Genomic DNA, 11,080 nt, shown 5'->3' with positions numbered 1-11,080 from the left:
TTTCTTGATTGTTTCCTTTGCCTTGCAGAAGCTTTTTATCTTGATGAAGTCCCAAGGGTTCAGTTTTGTTTTAATTTCCCTTGCCTTGGAGGATGTGTCAAGTAGGAGATTGCTGCGGTGGAGGTCTAGGAGGTTTTTCCCTACTTTCTCCTCGAGGGTTTTGATGGTTTCCTGTCTCACATTCAAGTCCTTCAGCCATCTGACTCTTGATTTCAGCTCAGGTCATGATCTCACAGTTCATGGGGCTGAGGCCTGTGTTGGGCTCTGCCCTGACAGTGGGGAGCCTCCTTGGGATCCTCTCCCTCTCTCTCTGCTCCTTTCCTGCTGGTGCGTAAGCATGCATGCACACACTCTTCTATCTCCTTCAAAATAAATAATAAATTTTTAAAAAAGCATGATCTTGAGAAGTTGTTTTTCAATGGATACAGAGGTTCAGTTTTGCAAGATGAAGAGTCTAGAGATTGGCTGCACATTGATGGGCGTGTACTTAATGCCACTGAACGTACGCCTAAAAATGGCTAAAATGGCAAATTGTGTGTTAAGTGTCATTTACAATTTTTAATTTTTATTTATTTATTTATTTATTTTAAACGCTTTTTAAATTTTTTTTTATTTTTGAGAGACAGAGGGAGACAGTGCAATCAGGGGAGGGTCAGAGAGAGAAGGAGACACAGAATCTGAAGCAGGCTCCAGGCTCTGAGCTAGCAGTCAGCACAGAGCCCAACGCGGGGCTCGAACCCACAAACGTGAGATCATGACCTGAGCCAAAGTTGGAGGCTTAACCAACTGAGCCACCCAGACACCCCTACCACAATTTTTAAAATTTCAAAATAAAAAGAGGAGCACCTGGGTGGCTCAGTCAGCTGAGTGTCCTACTCTAGATTTTGGCTCAAGTCTCAGGGTTCTTGAGTTCGAGCCCTGCATTGGACTCTGAGCTGACAGCATGAACCTGCTTGGCATTCTCCTTCTCTCCCTCTTTCTCTGCCCCTCCCCCCTCCAAAATAAACAAACTTAAAAAAAAATAAAAGGACAGACACCTGGTGGCTCAGTTAAGTGTACAACTTTGGCTCAGGTCATGATCTCACGTTCGTGAGTTCGAGCCCCACATCGGGCTCTGTGCTGACAGCTCAGAGCCTGCAGTCTGCTTCGGATTCTGTGTCTCCTTCTCTCTCTCTCTGCCCCTCCCCTGCTCACGCTGTCTCTCTCTGTCTCTCAAAAAATGAAGAAACATTAAAGAACTTAATTAAAAACCAAAAAGGATATGTGAAATATTCCATTTCAAAAGTAACGACACTAAGACCCATCGATAATAGCAAACATTTATAGTGCCTCCTATTTTCCAGCACTGTCCTAAATTCATTACACATCCTACTGCTGCATAACAAATCATTCGCCAACACCCAGTGGCTTAAAGCAAACATTTATCATCTAACCTAGTCTCAGTTGGTCTTGAATCTGGCAATGGCTTAGCTGGGTGGTTACGACTCCAGGTGTCTCAAGAAGTCACAGTCAGCACACTGGTCAGAGCTATAGTCACCTGAAGACCTACCTGGGCTGGAAGATCTGCTTCCAGCGTAGATCATGCACATGGTGTTGGCTGTTGGCAAGAGGCCTTAGTTCTTCTCCATACGGGTCCCTCAGGTGGCTGCTTCTTAGCCGTCACAACATGGAGGCTGACCTCCCCATTAGGAGCCATCCAAGAGAAAGAGCAAGGAAGAAGCCTCAATGTCTTTTGTGACCTAGTCTTGGAAGTCACACAGCAGCCCTTTTGCCACATTCTATTGGCTAGAAGGAAGTGTTGAGTGAAGCTCAGACTCAAGGGGAGAGGAATTAGTTTCCATGTATCGAAAGAAGGTATATCAGGGGTACCTGGGTGGCTCAGTTGAGTAAGTGCCCAACTCTTGATTTTGGCCTAGGTCATGACCCCACGGTCTTCAGATCAAGCCCTGTGATGGGCTCTGCGCTGGGCATGGAGCCTGCTTGGGTTTCTCTCTCTCTCTCCCTCTGACCTTCTCCCTACCGCGTGCTTGCTCATTCTCTCTCTCAAAAAACAAATTAACTAGAAATAAATTTTAAAAATAAAATAAGATAAAAAAAAAAAAAGAAAGAAGGCACATCACAGAATCTGTGGACAGGGGTGCCTGGCTGGCTCATCCTGATGAGAATGTGAGTCTTGAATTCAGGGTCATGAGTTCGAGCCCCACAGTTAGGCACAGAGCTTACTTTAAAAAAACTGTGGGCATATTTTATTTATTTTTAAAGTTTTTATATTTATTTATTTTGAGAGAGAGGACAGAGAAAGAGAATACCAAGCAGGCTCCACACTTAGCACGGAGCTGGGCTTGGGGCTGGCTTTCACAACCCTGAAATCATGACCTGAGCCAGAATCAAGACTTGGTGACTTAACTGACTGAGCCACCGAGGGCTCCAGTGTGAGCTTATTTTATTTTATTTTTTACTCTTGAGAGAGAGAGAGAGAGAGCGAGCGAGAACGAGCATGAGCAGGGGACAGACAGAGAGAGAGGCAGACACAGAATTCAAAGACAGGCTCCAGGCTCTAAGCTGTCAGCCCAGAGCCTGACACGGGGTGCAAACCCACTAACCGTGAGATCATGACCTGAGCCAAAGGCGGATGCTTAACCGACTGAGCCACCCAGGCGCCCCAGTGTGAGATTATTTTAAAACAGCTTCATAGACTAACGCATCGAGTCCTGACAATAGTCCAACAAGATGGGGCCTATCATTCATCCTCACATTACAGAAAAGCAAAGCACAGAGAAGATGCAGCGCTGAGACTTAACATCTAGGTAGCTGACCTGGGAATAAATCAGTGATTTATTTTCTTAATCACTAATATCAATCAGTAGGGAGAAAACCAATAAAAAAAAAATACTTAAGAAGGAGCACAGACAGCACTTGACTGGTCAGACACCGGAAGTGACCGGTCTTGGAGGACACACAGGCACAACCTCCGTATGGATTTGAATAACGAAAGACACTTCCTTTCCAAGAAAGGAAGGACAGCAGAGAGGTTAATGACATCAGGCTTGGGGACAGACTTAGAACTACAATCAACGTGACTTAAGGCAAATGAGTTTGCGCCAATTTTTTTCATCTTAAATAAAGCTGATGTTAACTACCCTGTGGAATGTCTGAGGACTAAACAAAACCATACAATCAAAACAATCGGTTTGCAGGATCCGGCACAGAAAATACATTCAATAAATGGTAGCTTTTAAATATATCTATTAGTGAAATGTAATCCTATTGAATTATGTTATTTATATTAATACTATCCTATTCAAATGTTGCCCCCTCCCTATAATTTTGACTTCGTGATGCTAACTGGTGGAGCCTCATTTTGGGAAAAGTAGAAAAACGAATTTCCTATGGACTCTTGGTCTGGGCTAGAAGAATAGGGTCTAGGGTTCAAGAGGATTTCCAGGGCGGAGACGGCACACTGCTCAGGAAATCGGAATATGTCAGTGCCTCGGATTCGGGCCCTTTACTTAGACCCATTACACACATGAGACAACTGAGACTTGGGAGGCCCGACGACTCACAGTGCAAATTGCTGGCAGAGTCCAGCCTTCAAGAACCAAATTATCTGCAGAAAAAAGGGCCTCAGTTCCTCATTTCTCATACCCTTTCCCCCACGCAACCCTTCCTTACTCAGAATCAGCACTAACAGTGAGCTGGGCGGTATTTCTGAGAAGGAAGTTGGATTTGTCAGTCAGTGAGGAGCCACAGGAAACTCTAAAAAAGGAAGGAAAACCCCCCTGCCCAAGTTGAGTTTCTCTGGAGGAAGGATCTTCTTCAGAAAGACATGGGGATGCATGCAATGACCTTGAGGGAGATTCCCCCTTGGTCCTGGCTCAAGTCTCTGTGGTCCTGGCTCTAGTCTCTGTTTGTGGTCCTGAGTGGGAGGGCGTGTGGGGACACCCGCAGCGTGGATGGAGTGTCTTATTTTGTGAGGAAGGTACCCGGCAGACACAGTTGGCGCACACAGTTCCTCAGCCACACTCAAGATGGCAGCTGCGCGACCACGCCCCAAATGGCGGAACCTTGAGGGTGAGGAAAGACGCTTTGCCCAAAATGGAGAGAGAGGTGGAGAGAAAACGTCCATCACATATTAGCCCCGCCCCCGAAGACCGCTAGGGCCAATTAGCGACCCGCAGGGCGGGTGCAAGACGAGGGGAGGAGGCTACTGTTGCCCCAGCAACAACCAGGGAGCCCAAAGGCGGCGCAGCTTCGGAGGGATCCGCAACTGGGGTCTCTTGCTGCCGGGAAGGTCCTGGGAGAGGCACGAGCCAAGGCTAGGAAGTCAGCATCCGCGGAGAGAGGGACAGGTCAGGCCCATGAACTGCAATCCCTGCCATCTCTTGGCCCGACCTAACCGCTAGGTGCTTTGAGGTAGGAATGACGCATGCGTGGGCCTAGAGGCGGGGCTAAGGCGGTCCTGCATTTAAAATGCCTGCGCTTCTCGGCGCTTCAGGGATCCGAGGCGAAGAGGCGGGGCTTTTGTTTCTGTGGGCGGGGTCATAAGCCCTTGGGGCGGGGTTTTCCGCTGCGCTGAGCCCACGGAAGAGGTTATTTTAGAGGCGGGTAGAGATGCCAGCTTCTCTCTCTGCTCTCACCTCACCCCCGTTATTTTCCCGGGGCTCTCCTGGAGGGGCGGTCAGGCTCATGGTGAAGGCGGCAGCCTCAGTAGTTTGTCGAAACTAGCTTGGAAACCTCCTACTGCCCCTTAGTTGGTAGGCCTCAGTTTCCCCATCTGTCAAGTGGAGATAATAGAACACGTAACTTCATAGGGCTGTGATTACATTTTTCCCTCAGGGCTATGGCTGAGGTGCACGTGATCGGGCAGATCATGGGGGCCACCGGTTTCTCGGAAAGTAGCCTCTTCTGCAAGTGGGGCGTCCACACAGGTATTCCGGGACCTGGTTCATTTCCCCACCCAGAACCCCAAGCCCAGAGTTTCTACCTTCCGTCCTTGACTCCCTCCCCTAGTCCCCGATCCTTATCTTCCATTGGCTCTCCGGACTCCTAGCCGTGACCTGACCGAACTCTGACTATGTGAATCTCACACACCCTCGTTCTTCCCATCTCATCTCTGTGGGAGCTCTGGCTCCCCCTCTCTGAACACAAACCCCCTGATGATATGGGACTGTAGGCTAGACACACACACTCACACACACTCACTTCCAATCCTCAAAACACTAGACAGCTTATCCCCACTGGACTTCATTCACTGTTTTGGGGGACCCTAGGTCCTCTCCCATCTCCATTCATTCTTAAACATCTCCATGTATTATGTTCTTACTGTAAAATGGGTTTCGATCCAAGATATACAGAGAAGAGGCCACCCACCCTCCTGTATTCATAATTCTCTGCGAGAATGCAGGAACCCCTTTCAGTCATCCGGGTTCATCCACACAGGTGCAGGAGAGGCTTTGGAAGTCCCATTTTCCCTATCAGAGGCAGCACAGCGTCCAGGAAAGGGGAGGGCCTTGGCCACCAGATCTGACCTCACTACTACCTAGCTCACCTACTGAGTGTGGCCTTTGGACTTGACCTCTCTCAGCCTCAGTCTCCATGTCTAAACATGAAGCTAAGAGGCAGCAGGGTGTTGAGGTTAAGAGCAGACTGCCTGAGTGCAAAACCACATATTAATTATATGACTTTGGGCACTTGTCTTTGCCTTGATTTCCCTGTCTGTACAATGGAAATAATAAAAATACTTCATGGGGTTGTTGTCAGGACTAAATGAGTATCAGCCAGCACCGAGAAGAGGGCCTGAGCCAGCGTTTGCCTCGCTTGTGTGAAAACTGGATGGGGCTCAGTGAAACCTTGGGTGTGCTGCCCGGCACACGTAAATGCTCGTGGGATAGTGTGGCTATTGCCGTCTTCATCTCTGGAGGGGCCCTCGCTCCTTTGCGATTTCACTGGGTGCTGGCTGAGACTCCCGGGGACACTGGGGTCCTCCAGCTGAGCAGAGGAGAGGCAGGCCCCGGAGTCAGACTTGATTTCCAGTCTGGTCCCCGCCACTGACCTGCTCTGTGACCCTGGCCAGGTGCTGACCTCCCCCCCTCACCCTCCGGAGCCTCATTTTCCTCATCTGTAAAGTGGTAGAGTGGGAATATTTGTCTTTCAGAGGGGTGTTGGGAAATCTCGTAAGTGAAGAGCCTGACTCAAGGCCTGGCACTTTCCTCATGTGGCCCGGAAGGAAGAGATCACCAACATGATCCAACATGATTTTTATTCTTTTAGGGGGCTCTTGGCAGGGGGGGGGGGAGTTAGTCCAGCAGAGAGCTCAGGGGCAGCCAGATAAAGGGCTTGGACCCTGCAGTCAGACAGAGCACAGTTTGAGTCCACAGCCGCCGTGGGATGTTGGTCAATTGTGTTCCTGATGTGCCCCAGCATGGATGACAGTGCTTGGCACACAGCAGGTGTTCAATAAGTGTTCGTGGACTAAATGGCCAAGTCACTTTCCTTCTCAGATTCTGTTTCTTTACCTATAAAATGGGGATTATATCAGCACCCACCTCCTAGGAGTACTTACTAGTCCAACAAACATGTATTGAGCACCTCTGTGTACAAAGATCCTGAATTTGAGGTCCTGGGGACCCAGCAGTATACAAGAGATGTGCTCTCCTGGGGGCTTCCAGGACAGGAGACAGGAAATAAAAGAGCAGGTGAGGGAATGAGCTTAGGGATTACTGATGGTGGTAGATACCAGAAGAAATGACAGGAGATTATGTGACAGGGACTCGTGTTTGGATAGGAGAGTGACGGAGCACACCTCTGTGAAAGTGGCACAGGAGCCCGCCCTGAAGGATGAGAAAAAGCCAGGCAAGGGCATATCCAGAAGCAGAGCTTTCTGGGCAGCATCAACAGCCAGTGCAAAGGTCCTGGGGTGGGTGGGTGGAGAACAGAAATGGGCCCAGTGAGGCTAGAGGGTGGTGATGGGAGAGTGGTGGGAGAGAGTTCAGGAAGGGGGCACAGGCCTGCCCATGGAGGGCCTTGTGGGCTATGGAGGAGGGTCTAAACCAGGGGGTTGGATGGGGGTTAAGAGCCCTAGAGGGCAGATTAAGTGAATTCATTTTATCACCTTTCACCCTTTGCTGGTGCTCTTGAAGGGACATCCTTGGCCCCATCTTAGTCCTTGGACTAAGCCTCTGAACATAAAATGGGGTGAGGAGTCAGAAAACTATAGCCAACATTTATCCAGCACTCACTGTGCACCCACACACAATGCTGAGGGCTCTTTGTGTGTTAGCTTATTTAATCTTTTCACAAAACTATGAGGGATGTGTTAGGATGACACCCATTTTACAGAAGGGGAGACCAAGGCAGAGGACGGTAACTTGCCCAAGATTGCACAGGCAGGGAGAAGTAGTACCCGGATTTGAACCCACACATGTGGCTCTAGAGTCCACATTTTGTAACCCCTGACCCGCCCAATGCCAGGGAGAAACAGGGTCCTCCAGCCACAACGGCCTCCCCTTCCTGATGTCTGCTTCCCACCCTTCCCTGCAGGGGCAGCATGGAAGCTCCTGTCGGGGGTCCGGGAGGGCCAAACACAGGTGGACACCCCCCAAGTAGGGGACATGGCCTACTGGTCCCACCCCATCGACCTGCACTTCGCCACCAAAGGCCTCCAAGGTGGGTGTCCGGCCTGAGCCCCATGCCCTTAGCTGGCCAAGCCTGGTCCCCGAGAGGCAGGCTGGCTCCAGAGGGGGCAACACTAGGCTGGCCAGGGCCGCAGGGGGTGTGGGAAAGGTGGGGACCAGGGGGAGAGGGGTGGTGGCCTTCGAAGAGACAAACAAGAGTCTTCAGTCCGGAGGAAGCTGGGAGGGGTGAGGAGGCAGAGAGGCAGAGCTGATAGCAGTTTCTGCAGCTGCTCACAGGGGAAGCGTATGCGAGTATGTGGGGGAGGAAGGGTATCAGAAAGCCCTTTCTTGTGGAAAATTTAGATCACTGGAGAGGAGTGGATTCTAGGAAATAGCCTAAGTCAACATGACATGTGTTTCAACAACACAAATAATATTTACTGAGCGTCTGCCCTGCGCCCAGCCTGTGTTGGGCGATCCCAGGGCAATGTTGGTGATGGAGACAGCCCCCCAGCCCTGTCCTCATCGGGCTCGCCATCTCTTGGAGGGAGACAGAGCTGTCCCAGACAGTGGCAGCCCAGAGTGGGGAGGACTAGAATGGAGAATCCTGGGGGGGGGGTGCCCAGAGGAGAAGCCTGATGCGAGAGAACCCAGGGAGAGCTTCCTGGAGGAGGGGATGTAGGAGCTGGTACAGCAGGGGGACGGAAGAAGGTTCTAGGCAGAGAGCTGTGTATGAAAGACCCAAAAGGGAAAGAGAGCCAGGGGCATTTGGAAGATCGAGGGTGGACAGGAGAAGGGCCGGGGGTGAGGTGGCAGGGGACAGGCCGTGGAACTGAGGCCATCTCCAGAAGGCACTCAGGAGCCGCAGCAGGTGACTGACCGGTCAGATTTCAATTTTAAAAGATTCTTCTGGCTGCCTGTGGCTGATGGACTAGAGTATGCGGCCGGCGACTGCCTTTCAGGTCTGCAGACCCCAGCTCCTCCGTGTGGCACCATCATTGCCCCCTCTTTCCTCACCCCCCCACCCTGCCCATCCAGAAATCCCTTTGGCTCTACGGTTGGAATGCATCCTAAATCCCCCCACTTCTATCCCTGGGGCCCTTGGTCTGTCCACCCTCACCTCTCACCTGGATATTACAGTAGCCTCTTCCCTGTGCTCCCACCCTGTCCCACAGTCTGTCCTCTAAACACCCAAGTTGAGTCACATTCCGTCTCTACACAGAACCCTTCACAGTCCCCATCTTACTTGACGTAAAAGCCCAAGTCTTATCCTGGATCATGAGGGCATGCACAGTCAGGTCTGTCACCTCCTGTCCCTCTCTCCCTCTCTCAGCTGGCTCCAGCCACGCTGGCCCCAAGGGCCAGCTCCTACCTCAGGGCCTTTGCACGCACTGTTCCCTCTCCTGGGGGTGTTCTTCCCCAGATGTCCATCCACATGGTCCGCTCCCTTCCCTCAAGCATTCGCTCAACCGTCACCTCCTCAGAAAAGCTGCTCTTAATCACCCACTTTCTAAAACTGCACCCCCACCCCCAACATACCCAGCTTTATTTTTCTCCAGAGCAGTTATCACCATCTGACATACCCTATAATTTGCTTATTTACTACATTCGTTGTCTAGGATGTCAGGAATTTTTGTCTGCTCTGTTCACCACTGTCCCCAGCTTCTAGAATAGGGCATAGCACAGAGGGGGATGGGCAGAAAGGAGGGTGAAATGGGGCCAGGTCTCCAAGGGCTTTGCCTACCCCGTTGAAGAGCTGAACTGTGTTCCAAGGGCTTCGAGAAACCTGTGGATGAGGGAGGAAGATGCCTCCAGCTGCCAGGTGGAGGGTGCACTGGAGGGGCAGGAAGGACCACCCTGGGCCCAGAGTGTGCAGAGTAGGGCCATGGCAGGAGGGGAGGAAGGAGGTGTCCAGGGCAAGGCCCAAAGCGCTCACCTGGGGACTGGGCTGCCCTGAAATGGGAACACAGAGAGGAGGCCACAGGAAGGGATGTCCACAGAGGCCAGATCCAGAGGGCCTGGGATGTGGAGGTTGGCATTGAGGGGGAGGGCACTGGGGAGCCATGGACGGGTTTTCAGCAGGGGAGGGACACAGATTCAGAGAGATCCCTTTGGCTGCCTTTGCATGGAAGAGAAGGCTAGGGCAGAAACCCAGGGGGAAGGGGACTGGACCAGTGGGGAGCCAGGAGATGGGGATCCAGGAGGGGGAGATGGAGCTCCACCGTGGCTCCTTTCCTCCCTCCTGTCCTGCAGGCTGGCCTCGGCTCCATCTCCAGGTGTGGTCACAGGACAGCTTCGGCCGCTGCCAACTTGCAGGCTATGGCTTTTGCCACGTGCCCAGCAGTCCAGGCACCCACCAGCTGGACTGCCCCACATGGCGGCCCCTGGGCAGCTGGCGGGAGCAGCTGGCACGGGCCTTCGTGGGTGGCGGCCCGCAGCTGCTGCACGGGGACGCCATCTACAGCGGGGCCGACCGCTATCGCCTGCACACGGTGGCCGGTGGCACCGTGCACCTCGAGCTGGGCCTGCTGCTGCGCCACTTCGACCGCTATGGTGTGGAATGCTGACCCTGACCCCGCTTGCAGGCCCTTATCACACCCGGCTACTTCTGGAGGGACAGGATGTCCCAGTGGTCAGAAGCGTGGGTCCACAGGCTGTCTGATCTGACCCCGGCCAAGGCAGGCCCTGGCTTCTGTCCTGGCTAGCACCTCAAGCCCAGCGGCTGCCCCTCTCAGGTCCAGTTTCCCCGTCTGTAAAATGGGGGCAGTGGAGCGTGTGAGGTCACAGGGTGTTGGATGGAGTACTCAATAAAGAAGAGCAATTCTTACGGTGTTGGTAACTTCCTGACTTCCCTTACCTGTCAGAGGTCTTGTGCCCTCCTGTCCTCCCCCTGACACCCTCCTTCAGGCCCCCACCTTCTGACAGACCCACTTCCCCCTTCTCCTGCCTCAACCTCTGGCTCCCTCTCCACTCTGGGTGCCCCTCTTATAAATCCCCCTCTCTTTGGGGCTCCTCCCTCCTCTGTGCGCCTCTTCCCACTGGGTCCCCGACTCCTGGGTGACCTTCCTCGCCTCTGCTCCAGCCTCCCACCCTCTCTCCACTGGGTCCCCGTTCTCTGATCCCCTGTGTTCCCAGCCTCCGATTGAGCCCTCCCTGCCAGGTCTTCATTCTCTGCGCGACCGACCCCGCACAGCCCTCAAAGCCACACGCAACCCGTTTGCCCGCTTAGGTTGCGCTCAGCCGCCAGGAGGCAGCACCCTGCTCGCGGGGCGGAGCCGGGGTGCCCGCCCCCTCTCCCCGGGGCCTAAGGGACCCCCCTCGGAGCCCGCCCACGCGAGATGAGGACGGTGGCCCGGCCCCCCCAAGTCCTACCCCTGGGGGCCGCCCCCGCCCCGTGCGCTTCCTGGGTGGGGCCGGGGCGGCTTCAAAACCCCCCGCCGCCCCTGCCGGTCCCCGCCACTGCCGCA

The 11,080-nt window shown here is 53.0% G+C and overlaps 2 protein-coding genes across 4 annotated transcripts in view; one reads left to right on the top strand and one right to left on the bottom strand.

Annotated features, from left to right (window-relative positions):
• Positions 1–1,695, bottom strand: part of TMEM91 (transmembrane protein 91) — a 10,591-nt gene extending 8,896 nt beyond the window's left edge. Inside the window, exon 1 of the mRNA XM_029925575.1 lies at positions 1,550–1,695. Within this exon, the coding sequence (XP_029781435.1) occupies positions 1,550–1,589 (40 nt within the window). The 5' untranslated portion in view covers positions 1,590–1,695. The remainder of the gene's footprint in view (positions 1–1,549) is intronic.
• Positions 1,696–4,179: 2,484 nt separating this feature from the next.
• Positions 4,180–10,440, top strand: B9D2 (B9 domain containing 2). Of its 3 annotated transcripts, none has more exons than XM_029926155.1 (4): positions 4,180–4,413; positions 7,540–7,665; positions 8,517–8,575; positions 9,867–10,440. In XM_029926155.1, exons 2-4 carry the CDS (start codon positions 7,547–7,549, stop codon positions 10,178–10,180), a joined length of 492 nt encoding a protein of 163 aa, XP_029782015.1. In that variant the 5' UTR covers positions 4,180–4,413; positions 7,540–7,546; the 3' UTR covers positions 10,181–10,440. The 3 variants fall into 3 exon arrangements, with proteins under 3 accessions (XP_029782015.1, XP_029782014.1, XP_029782013.1); XM_029926154.1 differs by lacking the exon at positions 8,517–8,575 and adding an exon at positions 4,837–4,928 and having other exon boundaries at positions 4,182–4,349; XM_029926153.1 differs by lacking the exon at positions 8,517–8,575 and adding an exon at positions 4,837–4,928 and having other exon boundaries at positions 4,183–4,413.
• Positions 10,441–11,080: the final 640 nt, after the last annotated feature.

This window comes from Suricata suricatta, chromosome 16 (genome assembly GCF_006229205.1).
Source record: "Suricata suricatta isolate VVHF042 chromosome 16, meerkat_22Aug2017_6uvM2_HiC, whole genome shotgun sequence".
NCBI lineage: Eukaryota > Metazoa > Chordata > Mammalia > Carnivora > Herpestidae > Suricata > Suricata suricatta.
This window is presented reverse-complemented; position numbering and strand designations above follow the sequence as displayed.

Coding starts and splice junctions, on each gene's coding strand:
- B9D2 (XM_029926154.1), top strand. CDS start 4,841: ATGGCTGAGGTGCACGTGATCGGGCAGATCATGGGGGCCACCGGTTTC. Junction 4,929..7,539: donor CAAGTGGGGCGTCCACACAG/GTATTCCGGGAC, acceptor CCTTCCCTGCAG/GGGCAGCATGGAAGCTCCTG. Junction 7,666..9,866: donor CGCCACCAAAGGCCTCCAAG/GTGGGTGTCCGG, acceptor CCTGTCCTGCAG/GCTGGCCTCGGCTCCATCTC.